The sequence below is a fragment of the Poromitra crassiceps genome (genome assembly GCF_964638095.1).
Source record: "Poromitra crassiceps genome assembly, chromosome: 20".
Lineage (NCBI taxonomy): Eukaryota > Metazoa > Chordata > Actinopteri > Beryciformes > Melamphaidae > Poromitra > Poromitra crassiceps.
The window spans coordinates 16,137,298-16,160,873 of record NC_139637.1 but is presented as its reverse complement, the minus strand read 5'-3'; the positions used below and the strand labels follow the sequence as shown (position 1 = coordinate 16,160,873).

The following is a 23,576-nucleotide window of genomic DNA, read 5'->3' as shown; positions in this document are numbered from 1 at the left end:
CCACTTTGATGTTCCAAGAAATACCTTTTCTATTTATTTATGTCTACGTTCTGCCGTTAAAGGTTATGGAGCTCCATGGGGGAGAGGTCTTGAGGCACACCCAGTCATTAACTGGATTTATGGTTCCCCGTTTAGAGGATTGGTGTCTAGGATGTATGCCAATCTAACAGATGCATTTATAGGACAACTGCCGGTAGTTAGAAAGTGGGAGGAAGATTTGACCTCAGAGGGAGACATGAGTGAGTGGGACACAGTCTGGGACAACATCTTCAATTGCTCCAAGAACCCAAACCACCAGCTGATCCACTTCAACATTATGTCATAGGACATACTGGACCCCCCAGAGAAAACACATGATCAAAGCCATTCCCAACCCTTTCTGCTCCTTCTGTCAACCTGAACAAGTTGGAACTTTCTTACACATGGTTTGGGAATGTGAACAATTTCAAGAATTCTGGGATAAAACGACTTCAATAATATCTGACATAATTGAAGTAAGTAAGTAATACTTTATTTATATAGCACTTTTCAAATCCATAGATCACAAAGTGCTTCACATACAGGAAACAAAAACAGGTTTATAGCAGGTTAGTTCACCCACTTCCTCTGGACCCAATACTTCTATTAACGAACGGCGACTCTAAACTAAACTTGTCGGGAAAACGGAGGAAAAATTGGGCTTGCTGGCCTAACCGCAGTCAAGGAAATGATAGCCCAAAGGTGGCTTCCCCCTCACTCACTTGGCATTCGCAAATGGCTGGCATACTTTCGTGATATAGTAATGCTTGAACTCTCCACAGTTAGGATTAATAAAGCGAAGTCTTCAACTCTTGAACTCTGGAGAGATGTTAGCATCTCATATCTCCGACCTAATGACCTCAGTGCCTCAGGAACCAGTGGTCCAGTAGCAACGTGTGAGACGTTTACTTTGAACAAGAGACCGCGGGGGGTGGGGAGGTGGGAGAGGGTGTTCTCCTCTATTTCCTTTTGATTTCTTTTTGTTTTGTGGTAAATCAAACTGATGTCGTCCATCACATGTTCTGATGGGTATTGGGTGGGTGATATGAGTGGGCGGGTGGGAAGAGGGCTCATATATCCTCCTGGCTAATGTCTTTCAATAATGTCATGTACCTGTATTGAATGAGTGATGTCAATAAAAAGTTGATCACAAGAAACAAACAAATCCAAACTTGAAATCGATCCCTGCCTCAAAACAATATTAATAAATTGTAGCTCAGAGCCTTTCTATCCAAACCTCACAGCTTTTTTCCTGCTTATGGAGGTATGGCCATAGTGAAATATGACATTTCAATACACGCACAACTGTCGTCATTTTTTGCCCAAGTCACAACAAATATAACAATGTCCATCCGGGATCTCTCAACTTTTTGAGAGACTTTTTGAGTCTTGATAGAAGTCAACGGGAAAATGACCCTACTTCTCATTCGATGTATCACCTCAGTAAACAGTTTCAAGTCTTCTTCAATACAGCATGATATTCATTTTGTAAATTATTTTCCCATTTAGAGTAAAAGAGACAATACAGTAGACTCATTCATATTATTTAGATTTAGATTCATTTTATTTATTTATTTGAGGGACAATGCACATTAATGAACATTACTGTGAATGCGCCAGTGTTAGCCAGATGGCTAATTTTCACCTGCTGTCCCTTGGAACTCCAGTTAGAATTGCCAGAGCCTCACACACACTGACACGGGGTATTAACCCTAACATACATGTCTTTGATGGTGGCAGGAAACCGGAGCACACGGAGGAAACCCACACGAACAGGAACGAACGGGAGAACACGCAAACTCCACACAGAAAGGACACGGGACGGACCGGGGGTTCGAACCCACGACCTTCTTGCTGCGAGGCGGCAGCGCTAACCACTGCGCCACCGTGCTTTGGGGCGTGATTGGCCGGTCGCCTGTTCAGTGATCGTCAAGCTCGCCGATCACTGACCAATAGCAGGAGGCGGCTCTATCTGGCTAAAAAAAAAAAGGAAAGGAAAAAAGGCAACGATCACAATGTGAAACCCGAGGCTTCAAAACGGCTGGTGCTAGAATGGATGGGCCGGAGGGACACGAGAAGTGATTGGTTGTTGGGTTTAGGCATGAGGGGTAATGATTTGTGGTTGGGTTTAGGCATGAGGAGTGATGATTGGTTAAGGTTAGGCTCAGAGGCTGGGTTAGGTGCCTCCCACATCCCTCCAGTCCACCCATTCTAACATCAACCCTTCATAACGGCATCCTGACATCACACGGTGACTATGTCCATATTCTATACAGTCTATGGTTCCAAGTCAGACCTGAAGCCATCGGAGAGCTTGTCAAGGCGCGAGGTTCGCTGTTGCTTTTGCCTTTGCCGATAGATTAGCGACATTTCTCACTGTGCGTCTGTGCTGTGCTGACCGGGCCCAGAAATCAGAAGTTTGACCTTTGACCTCTGAACGGCACCACAGCTGCACCCACAATGGCAGGTGCTGTCTGTAGTGTTAGCTTTAGAACAAAGATTTATCACCATACCCCCGCCACCCACCCCACCCCCCAACCGTGTCCCACCTCTACCACACACCCCGCATCCACCCCACCCACCACCATGTTGGTACAGACCTACTATTTCCAGTCAAGGACACAACACATTCAAAATAGCCCTAACTGTGTACAGTATGTATTGTCATTGGCTCTTACTCCCTACCTGGGCCAGATTAAATAATTGAATAAGAGGAAATGACGCGTACACAAAGAAACTACATGTGGAAGAGCCTACAGTGCGATCTCACTAAGGCAGTGGTTCTCAAATGGGGGTCCGTGGCACTTTGCCAGGGGGTCTGCGAAGAGTTTTCAGGAAAATAAAAATAAACACTTTTTTTGGGCAAAAGCTTCATAGCTCAACGGAAATATTATATGCTTTAAATCTAAAATGGTTCATGGATTACATAATAATTATAATTTAACAAACCTATCAATTTAAAAGTCAAGCACGTTACTGTGGAAACAATTAAGCTTAACCCAAAATCACATCACATCACATCACAATCGCATGCGGCCCGCGGGCGCCCCCTGTGTGGCCCGCAATGGAATTGCAAAAACTATTTTTTTTTACAAACTTTTTTTTTTTTTTTACAAACTTTTTTTTTTTTTTTTTTACAATGCACCTGAATGCAACATGCAAGATACCTGCTGAATAAGTTTCCAAATGTTCATGTCATTCTGGCCAATACTCCACTTCTGTTATGTTATATCGTCTGTCCAGAAAAAAAAGTCACTTAAGCAACATCAGCCTTTCAGCCAACACAGTGGCAGAGCGGATTACTGAGCTGTCAAGTGACATTTATGATCAGTTCTAATTATATCTGGAGTTCCAAGGGACAGTTGAAAATTAACACTGCCTAATTTAGTAATGTGCATTGTCCCTAAAAAAAGAAAACAAAGTCCCTCAAATAAACAAATAAATTGTTAATGTAAAAAATAGATTGTCCCTCGAATAAATTGTTAATGTTGAGAATTCGAACGGTTGCATTTTTCTCTCTTTTTTTTTAATATATGAAGTGGCCCCCTTGTGACAAGACTGGGCACTCAGCGGCCCCCAGGTAATTTGAGTTGGAGACCCCTGTTGTAAGGGGTCCTTGGCTGAAAAACATTTGAGAACCTCTGGACTAAGGGGTCTGTCCTTCAAACTGGTTCAATATGGAAAGCTTATGTGTTTACGGCGAAATCGATACTGCTGACCCAACAAGTATTCAACTGTTGGCAGGGTTTCCACCGACGCACGCACGCACGCACGCACGCACGCACGCACACACACACACACACACACACACACACACACACACACACACACACACACACACACACACACACACACACACACACACACACACAACTCTCACTTTGCACTAATATAGACCATGTCAGATCTGCTTTCACTTGACATCTACATATTACAATACAGAAATGAAGGCGGGCTAGCGTCCCACTCATTGAGGATAAAGGAACCGCTTTTGCAATATAGGCCAGTTCTGAGATCAATGAAATCCCATTAAAAGAAAGTAAGACAGGAATCTGATCAGACACAGCGGGAAGCCAGTCACATCTGCCCTCGCTTGAAACAGAGAGACTGGCTTTAACGCCACTAACGCCGGGGTTCCCATTCACGAGAGAGAGAGAGAGAGAGAGAGAGAGAGAGAGAGAGAGAGAGAGAGAGAGAGAGAGAGAGAGAGAGAGAGAGAGAGAGAGAGAGAGAGGCTTGAGCAAAGAGACAATGTCGCCAATTTAGGTGCTGCAGTCAATGCTCTGCTATTGTTGGACGATCTCTGTTCTTCATCTATTTATAGATATCTAGCTCGCTCTCTCTCTCTCTCTCTCTCTCTCCCTCTCCCCCCCCCCCCCCAATCACAGTGGGCTTACTCTGGGTGTGTCAAGTTTTTTTTTAGTGCCACACTCCTGCAGCAATAAAGACAGAAGCAGGTACTGCTTCAAGTCTTTGTCCTGTATCTGAGTACAGTCGCAGCAGTGTGTGCGTGTGCGAGTGTGACGTGTGTGTGTGTGTTTCTGAGACGGACCAGTAGCCATGGATGATGTATACAAAGCAGCGGTGAGTACAGACAAGGCCGTGTGCAAAAAAAAGTCCCGAGTTTGATGTGTTGTTTTAATTTGACGCTAGGGGTGTCAAAATGCATCGTTTCTAATCGATGCATCGCGATGCGGACGTGTGAATCGAATCGACATCGAACCTCGACAGATGAATCGTTTATGTTTAAATTTCTGTTGACATTCAGATTTTAAAGCACTTTCTAAGTCAAAATGGGACTTGATATTTATCTGACTGCCTGTATTAATTGATGAAAAAGTAGCCATGTGCAGTAATAACATAGAAAATTGAGGATTGGATACTCGGAGCTGCGATACTTTGAGCTGTATCGAGATGCATCGTGGAATCGAATCGAATCGAAGACAGGTGAATCGTAATCGAATCGATTCGTGAGGATCAGTGGAGATCGTGAATCGTGAGAATCAGATCGTGAATCGTGAGAATCAGATCGTGAATCGTGAGAATCAGTGAAGATTCACAGCCCTATTTGACGCCAGGCGGGTAATTGGCTTTGAAGTGATGGCATGAACTTGCATGCGGTGATCAGAGAGGCTGGTGGAGAAGTGACTGACGATGACCCATGTGGCCTGGGGGGCTTGTACTGTATAAGCAAGATAAGCAGCATGTAACCACCTGTAATGATGACATAGGTGGTTTGTGTTGGCTACACGCGGGGTATCTGATGCAGTCTGGGCTATGTGGAAAATAACACGGCGTCAGGACATATGTGTTAACTTTAACACTGCTCCTATAACGCCGGGCGTGCAGACAGGCCGTACATTTGTTGGGCACGAGCCAGAGGTCAGCGCAGGTTCACTGATAGCCAGAGTGAAATGGTTGATACCGGGCCACAGCTAGGTGTGATGCTGCAGGAAGGACAAACTTTGCAAACTCTTTTTTTAATGACAAAGCATCTCTCTCCATGCAGCTTGTGAGGGGAAGGTTCTTTCAATGCACATGGACATGACCTCAACTTAACTTTGACTTGTCCAAAAACAAATAGTGTGTGAAGAGTCCACTAAACAGGGTCCTACACCAGTGTAGGATTTGTATTTATTTATATATATACAGTATATATATATATATATAATTTATTTATATATATTTTGGGGGCAAGTTTTGCCCCCACTGTCTAAAACCTGGGGGCATTAAAAAAAAATTGGGGGTTACTTTAAAACTAATTAGTAATTAGTGCATAAAGCTGCTAAAGCGTAGTGTGAACAACAGCACTGTTTGTGAGTTTGTTCTTCATGGTCGTCTTCTGGCAACCAGCTTGCAGGTGCTGAGTGTGTGTTAGAGACGGAAATTAAATGAATTGAATGAAAACAAAATGATCAAAATATTGGGGGCCATTTTTGCCCCAGGATCATGGTTTTTAGGGGCATTCTGAGATTTCTTGGGGGCATTTCTGCCCTTGCCCCTGGCTAAATTCCTACACTGTGCTACACTGACTTCATGTGTCATTGAACATGAATGAGGTTATAGACTCCTATGGTGCCTCAGATGATAGCTTTGTTGTTGCAGTAAAAACAAGGTCGACAATTTATTTATTTATTTGCTATGAGATGTGATTCATACTGATATATGTTTATGATAACTAATATATCGTATGAATATTAATAATTAATATATTACAAGCAACGATCATTTGAAGGTTTAAGATTAACATGAACAGAATAGAGTTGACCACATTTGTAGGCTGACATAGATCTTTGTCAATTCATACTTTAATATGAAACTGGTGTAGGTTATATGATCACGGGGGTCCTCCCAAAGATACTATGACGCTGTTCTAAAAATATAATTGATTTGAATTTCTAATGATGGTGGCTTGCCTTTTGATGGTCACCGGAGGTCGCAGTTTGCCCCGCTTTTATAATTACCCCCCACTTCTCAAATCATGATTTGCACACGTCACACAATAGCCCAGTTCAAAGGCAAGTTCAGGCTCTCGTGTTCCCTATATGATATTGCTCTGATAAATCAAGACAACTTTAGTCTCTCCATGTTCCCTATACTAATATGATATTTCTCTGATAACCAGTGTTGGGCAAGTTACTTTCAAAATGTAATATACTACATATTACTAGTTAATTTCATTTGAAAGTAATAAGTTACTTTACAATATTACTTTCTGTGTCGAGTAACTCGTTCCTTATTACACTACTTTTGCATTACTTTCACCAAAATAACAGCAGTAGCAGAATGACATCGCCGCCACTGAACCCTCCCCGAAAAATAATTGCAACCGTCTTGAAATCAGTGTAAACTGCCCAAAATTCTAAATGTTATCCTTTTCCTTTGTTGCTGTCATCTATAGTGGTTATTTGCTTAAAAACACACAGTTTGATTAGGAAATGATTGTATCTTTATTGAAATGTGCTTTGATAATAAATAAAAAAGTCACTCAATTGTAACTTGTTACTTGACAAAGTAACTGGTATAATATGACTGAAATCCCATTGGTAATAACTTATATTATTGAGTTACTGCTAAAAGTAATATATTACATGTAATGTTATTTTTGTAATGAGTTACGGCCAAACACTGCTGATAACTCAAGACAATGCCCATAGTGGCAGTGTTTCTCTGAACGGTGACGTCTGCGGAGGTTAGTTCAGCTTTCCGGCATCTCTGCCTGACAACAATAGAACAAAAGGACAGTTGGACGTAAGGAGGAAGAAGAGGAGGGACAGCTGACAGCTCAGACAAATGGCCGACAGCAGCAACGGTGTCAGAAATACTCCCCACACGCCCCACGCGCCCCACACGCCTTCCAATCTACTCTGCCACACGACGAGAATAGTAGGTGAAGAAAGCAACATGGCATTTTAGCCATACTGTGGCAAGGGGCTGCAAAGGCTGCAAGTGGTCGAGGTGCTGGACGCAACAGCTTGCGGGAAGAGGAGTTCAAGGACAGACAGAGGCTGGCTGACCGGCTGACCGGCTGACCGCTGACTGACCGACGACATGCAGTCACCATGTTATGAAAATAATAATGTCAAATTAGGAGACGTTGTCACTTTCGAAGCAGATACGTAAGCGGGAACTTCCGGTTTTGTCAGGAAAGTAGTTCTGGCTTATGTATTTGCTTGTATTACAATCTCTTGTAATTTTGTAATATTATTTCATAATGTGGTGAATGAGTCACAACATAAGACATAAGAGTGTTTTGGCGCTGTCGGAATGTGTATTTGGTGACTTAACGCGGGTAGGCTAGCCCGGTGGTTCTCAAAGTGGAGTTCGGGGACCACCCAGGGGGCCTTGAGGGGGTTCCAGCCAGGGGGTCCCCAGCGAAAAAGGGAATCATTTATTTTCACTATAACTCCATCCATAAGTAACACAATGGCAGAATGTATGACTGTTTTGGTCACGCTTTTCATACACTTTCCGTAATAAAACATCTTAAAGCAAAAATGTTATCAGATAGGGGACCCTGTGACAAAATCTTATCAGATGGGGGACCGTGGTCTAATGTGTGTCAGTTTAGGGCTCCTTGACATGAAACAGTTTGAGAACCACTGGGCTAGCCATGCAGTCCCGCGGACTACCAGTCATTGTGCTAAGCTAACTAGCAGGAGGGGTGCGTCGCTACTTTTCTATTGCACGCACACAGCAAAGAGAAGGCATCTATCGTCTCGTCTTACTATCGGGAATATGGCAAATAGGCGAATCTTGTTGCCGTGTGTTTCTTTCCTATTTTGGGATGAAAAAAGTGACTGTCACCTAAAGGTACTAGTCTGCATCCCTGTGACTGACTGACTGACTGACTGACTGACTGACTGACTGACTGACTGACATGAGATAAGGGAAATCCATTATGAAGCAAGTCGTAAAATATTAAGTCAGTTTCGTCTCGCATTACCTTTGCTGTAAAGTATAATGTGGTAAAAATGAATGGGCTATTGGAAAAATGCAGTAATGTTTTACATAATTTCGTCTCCCTTTCCTTCAGGTTGAGAACTTAACAGAGGAGCAGAAAAATGGTGAGAATCAGGAACCAATCTGATGTCTGGTGACATTCACGTGGAATACTACTACTACTACTACTACTACCTTAAAAAGGAACAGTTCACCCAAAAATTAACATTCTGTCATCATCTACATCTACACACTCATGTCAGTTGAAACACAGGTGGAATTTGTCCATAAAACACACAGGGAGGTTGCCAGCACAACTCCAGAGAGAACCAGTCACCGTTGACTTCAGTACAGTGCAACTGAAGTCAATGATGACAGATGACAACATTTTCATTTTTGGTTTCCTTTAATAATGTTACTATTAAATAATTTTTTTGGGATAGTTGTAGCTTCCATAATGAGTTTTACCTTCATGTCAGGAATCATTTTGTGATTTTTGTCACACGGTGGCTATCTAATTTTGGAAAGAACGTCTTAATTTTGATTTCGTTGTGTGGAATGTCCCTCTCAGAAGTTAATAGTTGCCGATGGTTGTGCCCCCCCCCCCTCCCTCCCTCAGAATTCAAGGCTGCATTTGACATCTTCATCCAGGATGCGGAGGACGGTTGCATCAGCACCAAAGAGTTGGGGAAGGTGATGAGGATGCTGGGGCAGAACCCCACCCCGGAGGAGTTACAGGAGATGATAGATGAGGTGGATGAGGATGGTAAGCTTGCCATATCGCTTTTTAGGCAGCTGATAAGACGCAAGGATTTTCACATAGTCACATAGTGCTTAGTGCAGCTTGGTTTCGGATATGTACCGCAATAGAAGTGGACGCTGCCTCTGAAATCTCATGGTGTGTGTGTGTGTGTGTGTGTGTGTGTGTGTGTGTGTTTGCAGGCAGCGGGACAGTAGACTTCGACGAGTTCCTGGTTATGATGGTGCGCTGCATGAAGGAGGAGAGCAAAGGGAAATCGGAGGAGGAGCTGGCCGAACTTTTCCGCATGTTTGACAAGTAATAATTCTCTTATTGGACTTCCTCCATGACGCCACATACAGTAGAGTCACTTCATCACAACACAATAATAATAACATCTATTAACTTCTTATCGTCGCGGCAGGTACACAACTCCGGGTATCATGTATTGGGAATCCCGCGCGTTGTCTAGCTTCCGGCAGTCTGATCTATCATGAACATATAATTGAGAATGGTCTGGGTAGACAGTTCATTTGGACAAAACTGAACATAAACTCTGTTATGGAAGGGAGAAACACGATGGTCTATTATGCTTCTCATGAGGCTACCGCGACTAGAGCCCTCGCTCTCACCCGGAAGCCCTTCTTCAAGACTCCCGCATCATGCGCCGTAACCCCTTAAGCTCCACCCCCTACCTGGCTCGGCAGCTAATCAGAAAGCCAGTAGAAGTATTCCGCCGTGACAATAGAGAGGCAAAGTGACCGCCTACTTCCTGCTTCAGCACTGTACCAGAGATTTTCATTCGCCATTTATTTTCCCATGGACATTTCGTATAAAATGCTTATAAAAAATAATTTTACTTCGTCAAACCAAACGGTTCAGCTATATTTAGAATCGGGAGAGACCGTAGAACATTTCACTCCGACCAAAACTAAAAAAAACAACACCGAAAAAATATTTTCTTTAAATCTGCGATTTTCTAACGTTTTGGTCTGAGTGAAATGTTATGTGGTCTCTCCTGTTTCTAAATATATCTGAGCTGTTTGGTTTGACGAAGTAAAACTATTTTTATAAGCATTTTACGAAATGTCTATGGGAAAATAAATGGCGGATGAAAATCTCTGGTACAGTGCTGAAGCAGGAAGTGACGTTCCACTTTGCCTCTCTATATGATGAGAGAAAATAGCACGTAGCGATGCCAGTAGACGGACAGACTGTCCTTTTATGACATCATCACTGAAGCCCAACTGAGCTGTCTTCTTAACTCTGATCATTACCCAGACGTCCCAGATGTGCTAAAGGTATGACTGATTCTCTCATGTTGTGTTGAGGAACGGAGACGGCTACATCGACTTAGACGAGCTGAAGGCCATGCTGGACTCCACCGGAGAGGCCATCACGGAGGACGACATCGAGGAGCTGATGAAGGACGGCGACAAGAACAACGATGGCAAAATCGACTACGACGGTACGGGAATGGGCCCACTATTGGCATACTTCAGTAACCCACATGTACACTGCATTTCAAAATGTAGGGCCCTTCACTTGAAAGTGAATATAATGAGGGCCACGCCCACCAACGACGCCATGTTTAAGTGCATTCCAATCCAAAGTGTGTAAAACTCACCCCTTCAAAGGTCGTTTTCGAGGTGAGCAGGCGATGGTCACTTTAGCTCAGGTGAGCTCAGTCAGCCATTAACTCAAACGAGTAGCAGCTGTGTCAGGAAAACTAGCAAAACAGAGCAAAGGTTTAGGAAAAAACTTCACCTGCTCTGTTTTTCTGAATTATCCCATTTTTATCATTTTTTATTTGTTTATCCTGGTTGCTGCTCCACCCTCTGCCGATCTGGGGAGAGCCGAAACTGGCTCCATGCTTTCTCCGAGACATGGGCAGTTAGCCAGCCGCTTCTTTTCACCTGACAGGGGAAGCTTCACCGGTAGGACATAGCACGTGGGAGGATCACGCTATTCCAACGAGTTCCCCTCCCTCTGAACAGGCGCCCCTAACGACCAGAGGAGGCACCACATTAGCAACCAGGATATTGCATGTTTTTGGTGTGGGTTTCCTATATGAAGGAAACCCCCAGGGGGCACGGGGAGAACATACAAACTCCACACAGAAAGGCCCTTTTGATGACCTCACCCGGACGGTGGGCACTCGAGGACATGCGGACGGGCACGCACTCCTTCAGCGCTCACAGCGTCCCAGGTGGGAATCGAACCCAGGACCTTCTAGCTGTGAAGCGACAGCGCTTACCACTGCGCCACCGTGCACCCTATCTCCTTATTTACTTGTTGACACATAATGCAACGTCGAAGGGCATTCCGTTACTTGGGTACCCTACTCCCTGCAGCCCTTCGTGTTGCATTCACACCAAAGGCGAAAATTGCGTTACTCGCTCGAATTTGACTGAGAATTATTTTTTAAAGGGTCAACTCCGTTCCCGCCGCAAAAATTTCACCTCTGCTCACGTGTTTGCATTGACTTTCCAATGTAATGTAATCTCGCCGTGCCAATTTGCAAATTGGCATTTGGTCTGAATGCCCAGTCAGAGTTTTCACTACAAGGGAAGTGACTTCACAGGATGTAGTAGGGCGCAGTAGGGCGTAAAACATTAGGGAGAGGACGATCTGCATATCTCACCATAACAATTTCATGTGGGGTTCACGAAAATGTATCGAATATCACAATTCATTTTTCTGCCCCGCAATAATACGTATTGTCCCGTTTCTGTATCGCAATATATTCGCGATATATATCGTCACAGACTTTCATGATTGTCTCAATGTGTCTCTTTGTACCTTCTCTCCGACAGAGTTCCTGGAGTTCATGAAGGGGGTTGAATAAGGGATGGGGGCGGTACAGCAGCATCTTAACGCCTCCTCGGAGCTGGAACGTCGTCTGATGTCATTCCCGATGTCATTCCCGGTCACACGCCCCCCCCCCCCCCCCCCTGCTGGCCACCTCCTGTACGGCCGGAACAAACACACACAAACAGATCTGTCCTCAACTTGTCCCGTCCCTTATACACTCAAGAAACCTCCACAAGACACTCTAAGAGGTTCACTGGACTGCACATTTCTGATAATGATGGCTAAATTAAAGTGTCATGCATTTTATGAAAACGTATATTTTCAATAAAGAGAGAATTTCAGTATTTACGTATTTTGTAATGTGTGGCGGAATGTGTTAGTTACAAGGAATTCAGCAGTGTAGGCCAGCGGTTCTCAAATGGGGGTCCGGGGACCCCCAGGGGTCCTTCATGGTGTTCCAGGGGGTCCCCAGCCAAAAGGGGGGTCATTTATTTTCGCTATAATTCCATTCATAAGTAACACAATGACTATTTTGGTCACGGGTTTTATACACTTTCTGTAATAAAACATCTAAAAGCATCGATCTTATTATCATATGGGGGACCGTGGGACAAGATCCTATCAAGTGGGGATCCGTGGTTACCATGTGACTTCATTACCAGGAAAGAGAGTTTGGAGATTTTGATATAGAATTCACTGATTACCAGAAGAGTTATGTTTAGAATACAGTTTTCTAACTGTAGTGGCCAAGTCGACGCATTCATTCAATTGTGAATGCCATGATTTGTTCAAGTGATTCTCTTTAGTTTCCAAGTTACGACACTGTTCTCCCAAAGCAATTTGGTTTTAACAGGTGGAGTTTTTAATGTCAAGGCAACTTCACTCACTCAAGTCATGCATTAATATCTCACAACCTTTGGTGCCAAGAAGACAGAGAGGGACCTCAGGACACCTTGGACTCCTCCCACCTCCAAATGCAGTCACGCGGTGGTGCAACCTGAAACTCTTGAGGACAGCACACAGTTAAGACAGAAGAAAGGAAGCGCTTATACAGTGCTACTGGCTGACTCAAAGTGTCAGATATGCCGTTTGCTCCCATCCTATGACCATATTGACATGAAATAGCAGCTAAACACACGTTTTAATTAATGAAATTAATTAACCGTTCCATTTGGTGTAGTAGCAGAGCCTTTCCAGTGAGCCACCATGCTTGACCTGAATGGAACAGAACCGTGATATAGTATCGCTGGCTGCGAACACCTGTGTTTTACTCTATTTCATGTCAAAAAGGCCGCTGTGAAAAAGGTCTATTTATGACACTCTGTTTGTGTGAGGAATGATGATTGCATTTTTTTAAACTCCATGTAGATATAATTCAAATTAATAATATATAGGGCCAACTGTCAAGTCTTTCAATTGCTTCTTGCTTGTCTTTTATGGCCTTTTTGAATTATTTAAAATGATTTTCATACATACATTTCACATATAGATTTGACTATAGGTAATACTATTTCCCTTCTTGTTAGATTTTTCCTTGCCATACTGTAGCAATTTAATGAAATGTAAGGCTAATATGTTAAGTAACCATTAATATGGTAAATGGACTGCATTTATATAGCGCTTTTGTCCAAAGCGCTTTACAATGTGCCTACATTCACCCAATCACACACCGAAGGCGGCCAGCTGCCACGCAGGCTGCCCAGGGAGCACAGTTACACCTAGCTGATAGGGAAGACGAGACACCTCTCTTCTGTGCCGTATACACTGCGATCACACGGACTGTGTCCAGATCCTCCTGGAAGCCGGGACCGATCCCAACATAAGCACCCTCGAGAGGCCTCCTCTCCACATCAGTGCTGAACACAACCACCTGGACTGCTTGCGCCTGCTGCTCCAGGCTGCTGGCGTTCTGACCCGTGGCGTGGCTTCTCTCCTGCCGGAGGTGGTGCTGGACAACAGGTGCAACACGGCCTTGTCCAGCTGCTGCTGGACCATGGGCCCGACCCGGTGACCTTAACCCTGGTGACCACAGAGCAGGCACGGATGGAGGACAGGGCAGATCCCGAGGCTCTCAGGGTCTTTCTGGAGGCCAAGAGATGTCCTCGCAGCCTGGTGTGTCGGATCCGGATCTGCCAAGCGCTGGGCACACATCGCCTGAACCAAGTCCACTACCTACCACTAACACAAGTGATGACGAACTTCGTGCTCCACCAAAACTGACTGAAGGACTGTCAGTTTATTTTGTCTTTTTATTTATATTTCAAACAAATCCACGACCAGAGATTAAATACCATCAGCATACACAGCGATAATTGGAGTGTGTCCAGAGTCCCCACTCCATAATTGAGCGCCCGCAGAAATTCTGTTTATGACGTGAGGTTCAATTAGCTTTGCACAGAAACAGCCGGGAGAAATACTTTTTACTTTATTACATTTCAGAGCCTGTATTTTTATTTTTATTTTTTACTTTGACTTGATTAAACAAGTTGAATCAGTACTTCTACTTTTACCCGTCTTTATTTAGACAAGTAACTGTACTTCTACTTAAGTAAAGGAGGTGTACTTTTCCCATCTCTGGCAGTAGGCTATTCACCTTATGTAGCCCCGCCCACTTGACCCAGTTGTGTAATTGTGTTATGACTGGCTGTTTTACCTGCTCACTAGTACTAGTGAGCAGTAAACACAATAGGAAGTAACGGGCTGACCCCTGTGTTGGAACATAAGGCGAATACAAGCCAACATTAACCTATATATTATTATTATATTGTTATGTTTATAGCTATAAAATGACAATAGAACAGTTCAGGAATGCATGTCCAAGATGCGCATTCCCTCTCACGAAAAAACGGACCCAATAACATTTAACATTACCTTCAGCCTCTTAGCCTCTAGACATGAGGGTTGTCAAAAGTATCGATAGTATCAATACTGAAAATTTGAATCAGATACAATATTAATTTGCAACAACAGGTATCGATAGTATTGATAAGTATCAATACTAAAAATTTGAAATGGATACAATACTCATTTGCAACAGTTTTGATACCATCAGTGCTTTCTTTGAATGAAAAACCACTGATTTTCCCCTCCCTATCATTGGGTATCTGATATATGTTGCTTCAACAAGCTAAACGTGTTCTGATAGCTAGAGCAGTAATCTGCTGTCTAAATTCAACGTTTTATCAGGCCTACAGTAGATTATGGAGAAGTGTGCGTCCGTCTGTCCATCTGTAACTACATTTTTAAGCCTCTTGATGTGGTGTCATGCCCCCCCCTTCCCGTGGTATTGAAAATGGCATCGAGTATCGATATTTTCCTGGGTATCGGTATCGAAGTAGAAATTCTAGTATCGTGACATCCCTACTAGACTAGGCCCATTACATGCCAGGAGGCCCACAGTATATTTGCTGAAGTAGACTGCAATACATTGACTCGGCTAGCTAGAGTATTGTGGCAGAGGTAGTCTCGTTTGCCAGACTTCCGTCCCTTCCGGGAGAGCACGTCTGGCCAGCGAGACTACGGCAGAGGTGTTGTGTGACGTACTGGCGTGGTTAGTGAGGAGGACCTTGCTGTGAATGGGGAACAGGTGGCAAAGTGGAAATACTCAGTGCACTATAAATATCATTCAGACCGGTTGTATGCATGTACGCCTCTTTTAACTTAGTGCTCCTCAGGTGACGCATGCATAGAATGCATTCACGTGTATTTGCTGCGTTAGATGCGTGCTGTTAAGATCACGTACAGAAAGGGTTGTAAATATTTTTTGATTAAATTTGTATTGGGATTGAAATGGGACAGGCAACGTGCAAAATAGGGGTGTCAAAAATAATCGATTATAAGATGCATCGCGATGCGGACGTGCACGATTCTGCATCGATTCACAAATGTCAAAAATGGATTATTAAAAATAAATAAATAAATAAATAAATAAATAATCGAATAAAATATAATGGAAGTACATGCAGTTGTTTATTTGGATCATAATACAATGCAATTCTAAATGCACTTTTATTTTAAAAGTAGCCACAGAGTGAGAAAAAAGAAAGTGAGAAAAAATAAATCATGTATTGGGGAAAAAAAAGTGATGCATCGATTGAAGATGCATCGAGATGCATCGATAATCGTAATCGAATCGTAGCCCTCTGAATCGTAATCGAATCGTGAGGCCAGTGAAGATTCACAGCACTAGTGCAAAACATATCCTCTGTCAGTCTGCCAAAGTTAAGAAATGTATGGAGACAACTGCTTGAAGTCTGGCAGCTGATTTGGTATGCAGGGTTTGTCAAGAGAAACAACCACTGAGTCTTGAATTAATTTCAGACCGATGATGTTATTCTTCATTTATTCACAACCACAGCTGTCACTCTTACTAGTGTCTGTGTGCATTATGACAACAATGTCAACGGACAGTGGAGCAGACTGGACCGAGAGGTTTAAAGTAGCTAAAATGCCTAGGATGAAGATGAGATTAGCCTCGAGCTCGTTAAGGCACAGCTTCCAGATATTGGTTGGACTGTCCCAGAGACCAGGAAATAACAACAGAATCCAAATAAATCACGCATTCCAGTTGCAACTCCAATTTTTCTTTGTCATATTTCTGCTATTAAACCCACACGATACATTGCACAAATTGTCAGACAGCATACTTAAAACATATTGGACGTAACAATTCAGTGACTTATTGTCCCCAACAAACTTCAGACAAAATTGAAAAGATATTCCTTGCTTCGAGTTCACATGATCATGAACTATTCAAGTACAATCCAATCAGACTGTAGTTTATGATCAGAATAAATTAACTTCTTAATTAATAAGGCACACTCAGTAGTTGACAAACACCAAAGGAATTGATCTGATAAAGCCCTTAAAACATAATATGAAAACTGAACTGTAATACAAAAGTGGTCAATCAGTATTAAGCATAATGTAAAGCACACTTTAGTTCACACAAGAGCTGCAAACCACATCTACATCACATGACCTGGAAAATCAACAACAGGCTCCACTCAGAGAAAAAGAGGTTTTACACATTATTTACAGCTTATTGAGTAGAATGATACACCCACAACTCACGTCATCTGTGGGAGTAAAACATTTATAGAATCAACAAAAATATATAATTTATATCCAATCAGAGCCAAGAGGAGCGGAATAGCCCAATGATTGTGGGCATACTGTAGACTTAATTTAGATTTAGATTTAAATGACTGTTCGTGGTGGATAGTTAGTCAACATGCAGGCGAAATACATGTCATTATTGTCAGAGAGCTTATTAAAAAGCATTTTGGTTAAGCACAGACGGATGTTTAGATGGAAGATGTGTGGCAAGAGAGCATGCAGTGAGCTATATTGACCTCTGCTGGCCAATCATGCTCAGGACAGGTGACTTTCCCATGGAATATAGAGGGTAACAAACACTGAAAGGAGGGAACACTTAGTTTGTTGTCATGTACACTGTAATTACCGGTATGGCCACTAATCTTAATCAAGACTAATAGAGATGTTATGGAAAATGGCCACCACAATATTATGGGTTAAATCTGTGGTTAATTATGACGATTACTTGGAGAATCAACTGAAACATGTCATTTAATTCACCTTTTGGAAATTTGAAAAACCAAAGCACGTCCATATTGAGACTTGAGAGGCAAAGTGACCGCCTACTTCCTGCCTCAGCACTGTACCAGAGATTTTCATCCGCCATTTATTTTCCCATAGACGTTTCGTAAAATGCTTATAAAAATAGTGTTACTTGTTCAAACCAAATGGTTCAGATATATTTAGAAACAGGAGAGACCCCATAACATTTCACTCGGACCAAAACGTAAAGAAATTGCGGATTTAAAGAAAAGAACAAAATCAATGTTGTTTTTTTAAGTTTTGGTCCGAGTGAAATGTTCTACGGTCTCTCCCGATTCTAAATATAGCTGAACCATTTGATTTGACCAAGTAAAACTATTTTTTATAAGCATTTTACAAAATGTCTATGGGAAAATAAATGGCGAATGAAAATCTCTGGTACAGTGCTGAAGCAGGAAGTAGGCGGTCACTTTTCCTCTCTATTGGCCGGCGACTGAATTAGCAATCAGACGACTGGCTTTCAATCGTTCATGTCTGTACACTCCAGCCTGGAAAGTGTTTGCCTGTTGCGTCTAGCAGTGCAAAGGTATCTCTCTCTATCCATAATGGATGACATTCCTTCAAAGGGCAGAGTCGTCCTGTTAAACGAACAGAATGTCGGCGTGACAGTGGCAGATCATTGGCCAGAGGGCAGATTAAATGTTAAACTGTCCTCGCGCTGTCAAAGCTCAAAGAGACCCCACTAGCAAATCATGAGCGACAATAGCGCTGACGTAATGTTCATGCAGTTTCTCTGGCATCGTGGCAGCCTTCATCATTTTTGCTGGCGACCTGGTAAAGTCAGAGGGGAAGGTTAGAGCTGCTAGCTACACATACAAGAGACTACCGCTCCCCAAACCCATCCAGAACGCCTTCCACAAGCAGATACGCTACCGTTACTGTGTGTATATGTAAGCATGGAATATTTATGAATGAGGCGTAGCAAGATTTGATAGATCAACAGTAAAAAGAGGCAAGGAGTTCTTGTTAATTTAATCAAGGGCGATTCATTATAAAACATCATCAAAAAAACACAAACGAGGGAAGAGCAGACAAGAAAGACTCCAGGGCCGAGTTACAGTAGCACACAGTCCAAGCTGATCCCAAACAAACAAGCATCTAGCCGGATTAGGCAGATCCTTCTCCCAAGTGTCCCAACGTTTTTTCCCCATCACCTCATACTGTAAGCCAGGAAACCTGAAGACAAGTAGCCGCCTCACGTGACAACAAGACAGGACGCAAATACATTTTGGACTCGTTAGTGCCATCTCCTCGTTTCACGTTGAATTATATATTTTTTTTGCAGCAAATCAATAAATTCTCCCACCGATATATCAGTATGAAGAATGCCTAGACATGTGTTGTGTTGTTGTTTTTAACAGACCAATAAATGCTTTTATAAGATGGCATTAACTTCCAGGTAGGCAAACAAGAGAACTATTGCGGGACAAAAAAAACTGTTATAAACTGAGAGCGTCATACTCGAAGGCACCAGGAAATACTGAATTGAGTGTCGACTGTCAAACTTAACGTTTGACAAAAGAGAACGAAACCTTCCTATTTTACAGGACAGGCTTACTGAAGAAATCAATCTGAGCTGTTCTTATTTTTCGCCAAAATCAACAAACGCTATACATTCGAGAATACACGCGAAGTGCGGCGAAAGCGGGTGGCTTTGCGAAAATGTCTCCCCCGACACATCACGGAACGATTAGAGTAAAGATTTTGTGGGTCTACGATCGTGAACAGGCGTTAACTCTTCAACTGTTTTCAATGGGAATCTAATTCTTTATTCTTCAAAAGTACCATAGAAGAAAACAATTGCTGCTAGAAGCTTGTGCCTTACTTACATATATCTAAATGTGAATTTGTTCTCATCAGACTGCCTCACCGGTACTGTTCTTATCAATTCCATACACACATATAGAAGAAAACTGCTGAGTCACCTTGTTTTTTTGGGGGGGGGGGGGCAAGGTGTGTACTGCAATTATACCGAAACACAGTCCCAACATGAGCCACATGTAATGGGGGGGGGGAGAAGAAATGTCCACTCACAGGGAAAGCAGACAAAGCGAAAACAGAGAAAACAACCCACAAAGAGAGGATCGGTAGAGGAGGAAATCTTTGCCACCACACACAAAAGTCAAAAACAGAGAGCAGAGAAGGTCATTTTGCAGTTTTGTCTTCCCAGTTCAAAGCGTTGCATTTGTGAGTTGTTGTTTTTTTTATACCTTGCTCCTGAAGAGGGGTTTAGCACCGGGGCCGCAGTACTCGTTGTAGATGAGCTTGAAGAGGAACAGGTGGAAGAGGGTGATGAGCGACGCCACGCTGAACCAGAAGAGGAAGGGCAGGCCCGGGTACCTGTTGGCCATGTGCTCCTCGTGGGCCAGGATGGCCTTGAGGTGCAGCGTGTGGCGCAGGTCCTGCAGGTGGCGCAGGTCCGTGGAGATGTAGAGCAGCGGCGTGATCGGCTGCGTCACCATGACGGGGAAGGTGTGCCCTTTGACCTCCGACGTCAGCTCCACCGGCTCGTTGAGGCAGCCCGCCTCGCAGGCGTACAGCTGCACGGGCTTCTCCTGCGGCTTCACCGACACGTGCAGGAAGGGCTTCCCCTCCGCGTCCAGCAGCACCGCCAGGTTGATGAGGTCCTGGTTGTAGTGGATCCCCCGGAGCGCGTAGCTGTTGTGCAGCACGTCCGGGTCGGCCTGGAACTGAAGGTGGTTCTCGGTGAACTGCAGGCCGCCGAAGCTCAGCACCATGCCCTGCATGACGCCGTGGGCGCCGGCCGCCACCAGCACCTTGCAGCCCCTCTTCTGCAGGGTCAGCGTCCACAGCGTGACCAGCTGGAGGATCTGCGCGGTGCTGCCGACGCGCTCGGGCCACAGGTTCTCGGCGTGCATGGTGGCGTGGCCGCTGAAGCAGTGGTCGGCGTAGTTGAGGCTGGACTCCAGGTGGGCGTGCTCCTCGCCGCTCAGCCTCCGGTCCAGCAGGGGCGCCGCGGAGCAGGAGAGGATGTAGTAGAGAGTGGTGTTCACGGTGTAGCTCGACGGGGTGTGGGAGTCGGTGATCTTCCTCATCTCCACTCCTGACGGAATAAAGAGAAAAGCCGTGGTGAAAACTGAAAACAGATTTGTATGAGCCTGTAGAACAGCTCTCATATTATTAACCACTCTTTCACACATTTTCTATCTAACCTATCTATGAGGCTGCAGCTCATATTAATTATTATATTAAATAAGGAGGATCGACTAAAGCAACAACTAAGACAGCACTAAATATCTAGTCTGTTCTGACAAAAAACAAAGAGCTCTAAGTGTGAGTAGTTATACTGAAAACAAATCACAGTTTAAATCACCTGTCCTAACAAATAATAATAATTATGAGTATATCAGAATCAGAATCAGAAAGACTTTAATGATCCCCGGGGGGAAATTGGGATCATTTTAGTTGCTATTAGAGCTGCAACGATTACACCATTGACAGAAAATTAATCGCCAACTATTTTTTAAATACCGTAATTAATTATTAGCTAATCGAATTGTAGGCTAATATTTAAGACAAAAATACTAAAATTGGCTCGCTCCAACTTCTTATAGCGTATATGAATAGTTTCTGGTGTCTTTATTCCTCTATGACAGTAAACTGAATATCTTGTAGGTTGTATTATGCTGGTTGTGATATTTGAGGACGTCATCATCTTGAGCATTGGGGAAAAGATGATAGACATGTTTCACATTTTATAGACCAAAAAATATATAAATAATAATAATAATAAATAATGATTGACAGATTAATCCAAAATGAAAAATAACCGCTATAGTTGCAGGCAGCCCTAGTTGTGAAGTCTAAACCTTCATAATTATATACCTTTGACCTTTAAAAACACACAAAAAGTAGTTCCCGATGTTTTTGTTTGTAGGGCAGAGTTACTGAATAACTATCACCTTCCAGTTAAATATCACACATTGTTGCTCTATTGCAAAGAAGAGGGTGTGCTCAAATGAAAGTGATCTGTGCTTTGACAACGAACTCACCAGAAATAAACAGATCCATCCAGGCCTTCTGGTGATCCAGAGCCAGGTCGTCCACGTCCACGCTCGCCCTCAGCAACTCCCCAAGCTCCTTCTTGGCTCCGTCCCGCAGGGTGGAGAAGGTCTCCTCCAGCTTGGAGGGCTCAATGGGCTCCGAGGTCCACACCACCGACAGAACGGTGTCATGGTACTCCGACTTGGCCAGGACCTGGAGCCTACTGCTCAGCTTCTTGGTGGCCACCACCACCAACACGATGCGGTTGTTCTCCACGAGCACTCGGCCAGTGGAGAGCACAAACTCTCGGTCCTCCACTTTCTCCACACTGGCGGAGAACTTACTCCCAAACGAGGGAGTTTCGGAGGAGACTTCCAGCACGGCAGTTCTGTCAGACGGGTTGCTGATGTGGATTCGCTGCAGGTAGACGTTAGGCCGGCTGCGGTGGGCAATGAATTCCTCCCTGATGGTGACGCAGTCCCGGGCCGACTGCGAGGCGGCTGGTAGGACACAGCGGACCGAGAGCACGGACCCTTTGCGGAACCACAGCATGGTGGCCTGAGCCTCCACTCGCTTCCCCGGAAGATGGACACCCACTACCGGGGAGTATTCGGTCTGGTGGACCGGAGCTGAGCCTGGCTGGGAAGATGAAGCTACCCACAGTCTGTTAGAGTCAATGTCAACCAGGATATGGCCGTTACCTGAAACAAAGGGTGTGTCTACCTTCTCCTGAGGTGTGCTGCACACCCCCTCCCCTCTGTCTACCAGAGACTTCCACCTGTGGATCTCAGCCTGTAGACACTGCCCAGCCACTCCCCCAGACATGACCGAGCCGCTGAAGAAGCGCAGCCTGCGGTCTGCACCCAGGTACCAGTAGAAGATGAGGAAGAGCAGCAGCCCTATGAGGAGTCTCCTCGCCCAGCTGCTCGACAACAAGCCTGGCAGACCCTTTAGTCTTTGCTGCAGCCACATTTTGTATTTAAAACGAAGGAAGCTCAGCTTGGAATCGGTATCCAAAGACTTTACAGGGAAGTTTTAAGTTGGAAAATTTAACAAGTCAGGCACATCGAAACTGGTTATCAAAACAAAACGATGGAAAATGTGCTAATCATGTTCGCCAGTAAGCTGTGTTGGATGGAAGCTGACAAACTAGCTTCGCTACTGGATAGTTGGGTTAGCTAACGTTAGCTAGCACCGTGGACGATTGTCGAAAATGCGCTCTTGTTTCTCACATCGTGGCTGTGGTCACATCTTCCACTGCACGTACATACCCATCACCATCCGCCTGCTTCCATCGGCTGTCACATCTCCGGGGTTTTCAGGTGTTTTGCCTTGTGAGAGAAACCACTTGTTTCCAAACAACTCGACAGCCGCTGACACTTCTGGTTTGCTCCAACTGTCGTAAAGTAGGACGGAAATACAGTGACCGGAAGTGTCGTAACTCGTGATCTTCTTCTTCTTCTTTCTGTTTATTGGCAGATTGCAACCACTATTAAGGTGCATACCGCCACCTACTGTAATCTGTTTTTAAAATTCAGTTATTTACATTGAAAAAATAAGTGTCCACCCAAAGTGCTCCAATTCAAAATCATTGTCCATGCTATGGATGACAATTATGCTCTTTATTTAATGTATTTATTTCGAAATTCCCCCCGTTAGTTATTTTGAAGTACATTTGATATTTGTTAATATAACATTTAGTTTGACGACACGACGTGAGACAATAACGTTAATAATCCAATGTGCTTTATTCAGATCGCATCAGTGCTCGTGGTTGTATTATTAAAAAAAAATCATTATTAGATATAGCGTGTAGCCTACGTGCCAGTGGTCGGTGCGCAAACTACCCTACTTTACTACCCAGAGAGTAGTGAGAGAGGGGGAAAGGTGGGGGAGGGAGAGAAAAAGAGAGAGAGGG

At 43.9% G+C, this 23,576-nt stretch overlaps 2 protein-coding genes and 1 pseudogene across 3 annotated transcripts in view; 1 reads left to right on the top strand and 2 right to left on the bottom strand.

Moving 5' to 3' along the window:
- Positions 1-23,576, bottom strand: part of LOC310794898 (E3 ubiquitin-protein ligase TRIM35-like) — a 571,381-nt pseudogene that overhangs the window by 316,415 nt on the left and 231,390 nt on the right. The window lies entirely within an intron of this gene.
- Positions 4,467-12,307, top strand: tnnc1b (troponin C type 1b (slow)). Its single transcript, XM_083656805.1, has 6 exons — positions 4,467-4,602; positions 8,555-8,585; positions 9,080-9,226; positions 9,403-9,517; positions 10,531-10,667; positions 12,016-12,307. Exons 1-6 carry the CDS (start codon positions 4,579-4,581, stop codon positions 12,045-12,047), a joined length of 486 nt encoding a protein of 161 aa, XP_083512931.1. The 5' UTR covers positions 4,467-4,578; the 3' UTR covers positions 12,048-12,307.
- Positions 16,054-23,028, bottom strand: kiaa2013 (KIAA2013 ortholog). Its single transcript, XM_083656771.1, has 3 exons — positions 21,667-23,028; positions 19,864-20,717; positions 16,054-18,424 (listed from the first exon to the last, which is right to left on the bottom strand). The coding sequence occupies exons 1-3, from the start codon at positions 22,628-22,630 to the stop codon at positions 18,374-18,376; spliced, it is 1,869 nt and encodes a 622-aa protein (XP_083512897.1). The 5' UTR covers positions 22,631-23,028; the 3' UTR covers positions 16,054-18,373.

Excerpts from the sequence above, each read along its gene's own strand:
- tnnc1b (XM_083656805.1), top strand. The coding sequence starts at position 4,579 with ATGGATGATGTATACAAAGCAGCG. Across the intron at positions 9,227-9,402 it reads AGATGAGGTGGATGAGGATG|GCAGCGGGACAGTAGACTTC; the intron begins GTAAGCTTGCCA and ends GTGTGTTTGCAG. Across the intron at positions 9,518-10,530 it reads CTTTTCCGCATGTTTGACAA|GAACGGAGACGGCTACATCG; the intron begins GTAATAATTCTC and ends TGTTGTGTTGAG.
- kiaa2013 (XM_083656771.1), bottom strand. The coding sequence starts at position 22,630 with ATGTGGCTGCAGCAAAGACTAAAGGGTCTGCCAGGCTTGTTGTCGAGC. Across the intron at positions 20,718-21,666 it reads GATGGATCTGTTTATTTCTG|GAGTGGAGATGAGGAAGATC; the intron begins GTGAGTTCGTTG and ends TTATTCCGTCAG. Across the intron at positions 18,425-19,863 it reads AACCCCTCTTCAGGAGCAAG|GTCGCCAGCAAAAATGATGA; the intron begins GTATAAAAAAAA and ends TGACTTTACCAG.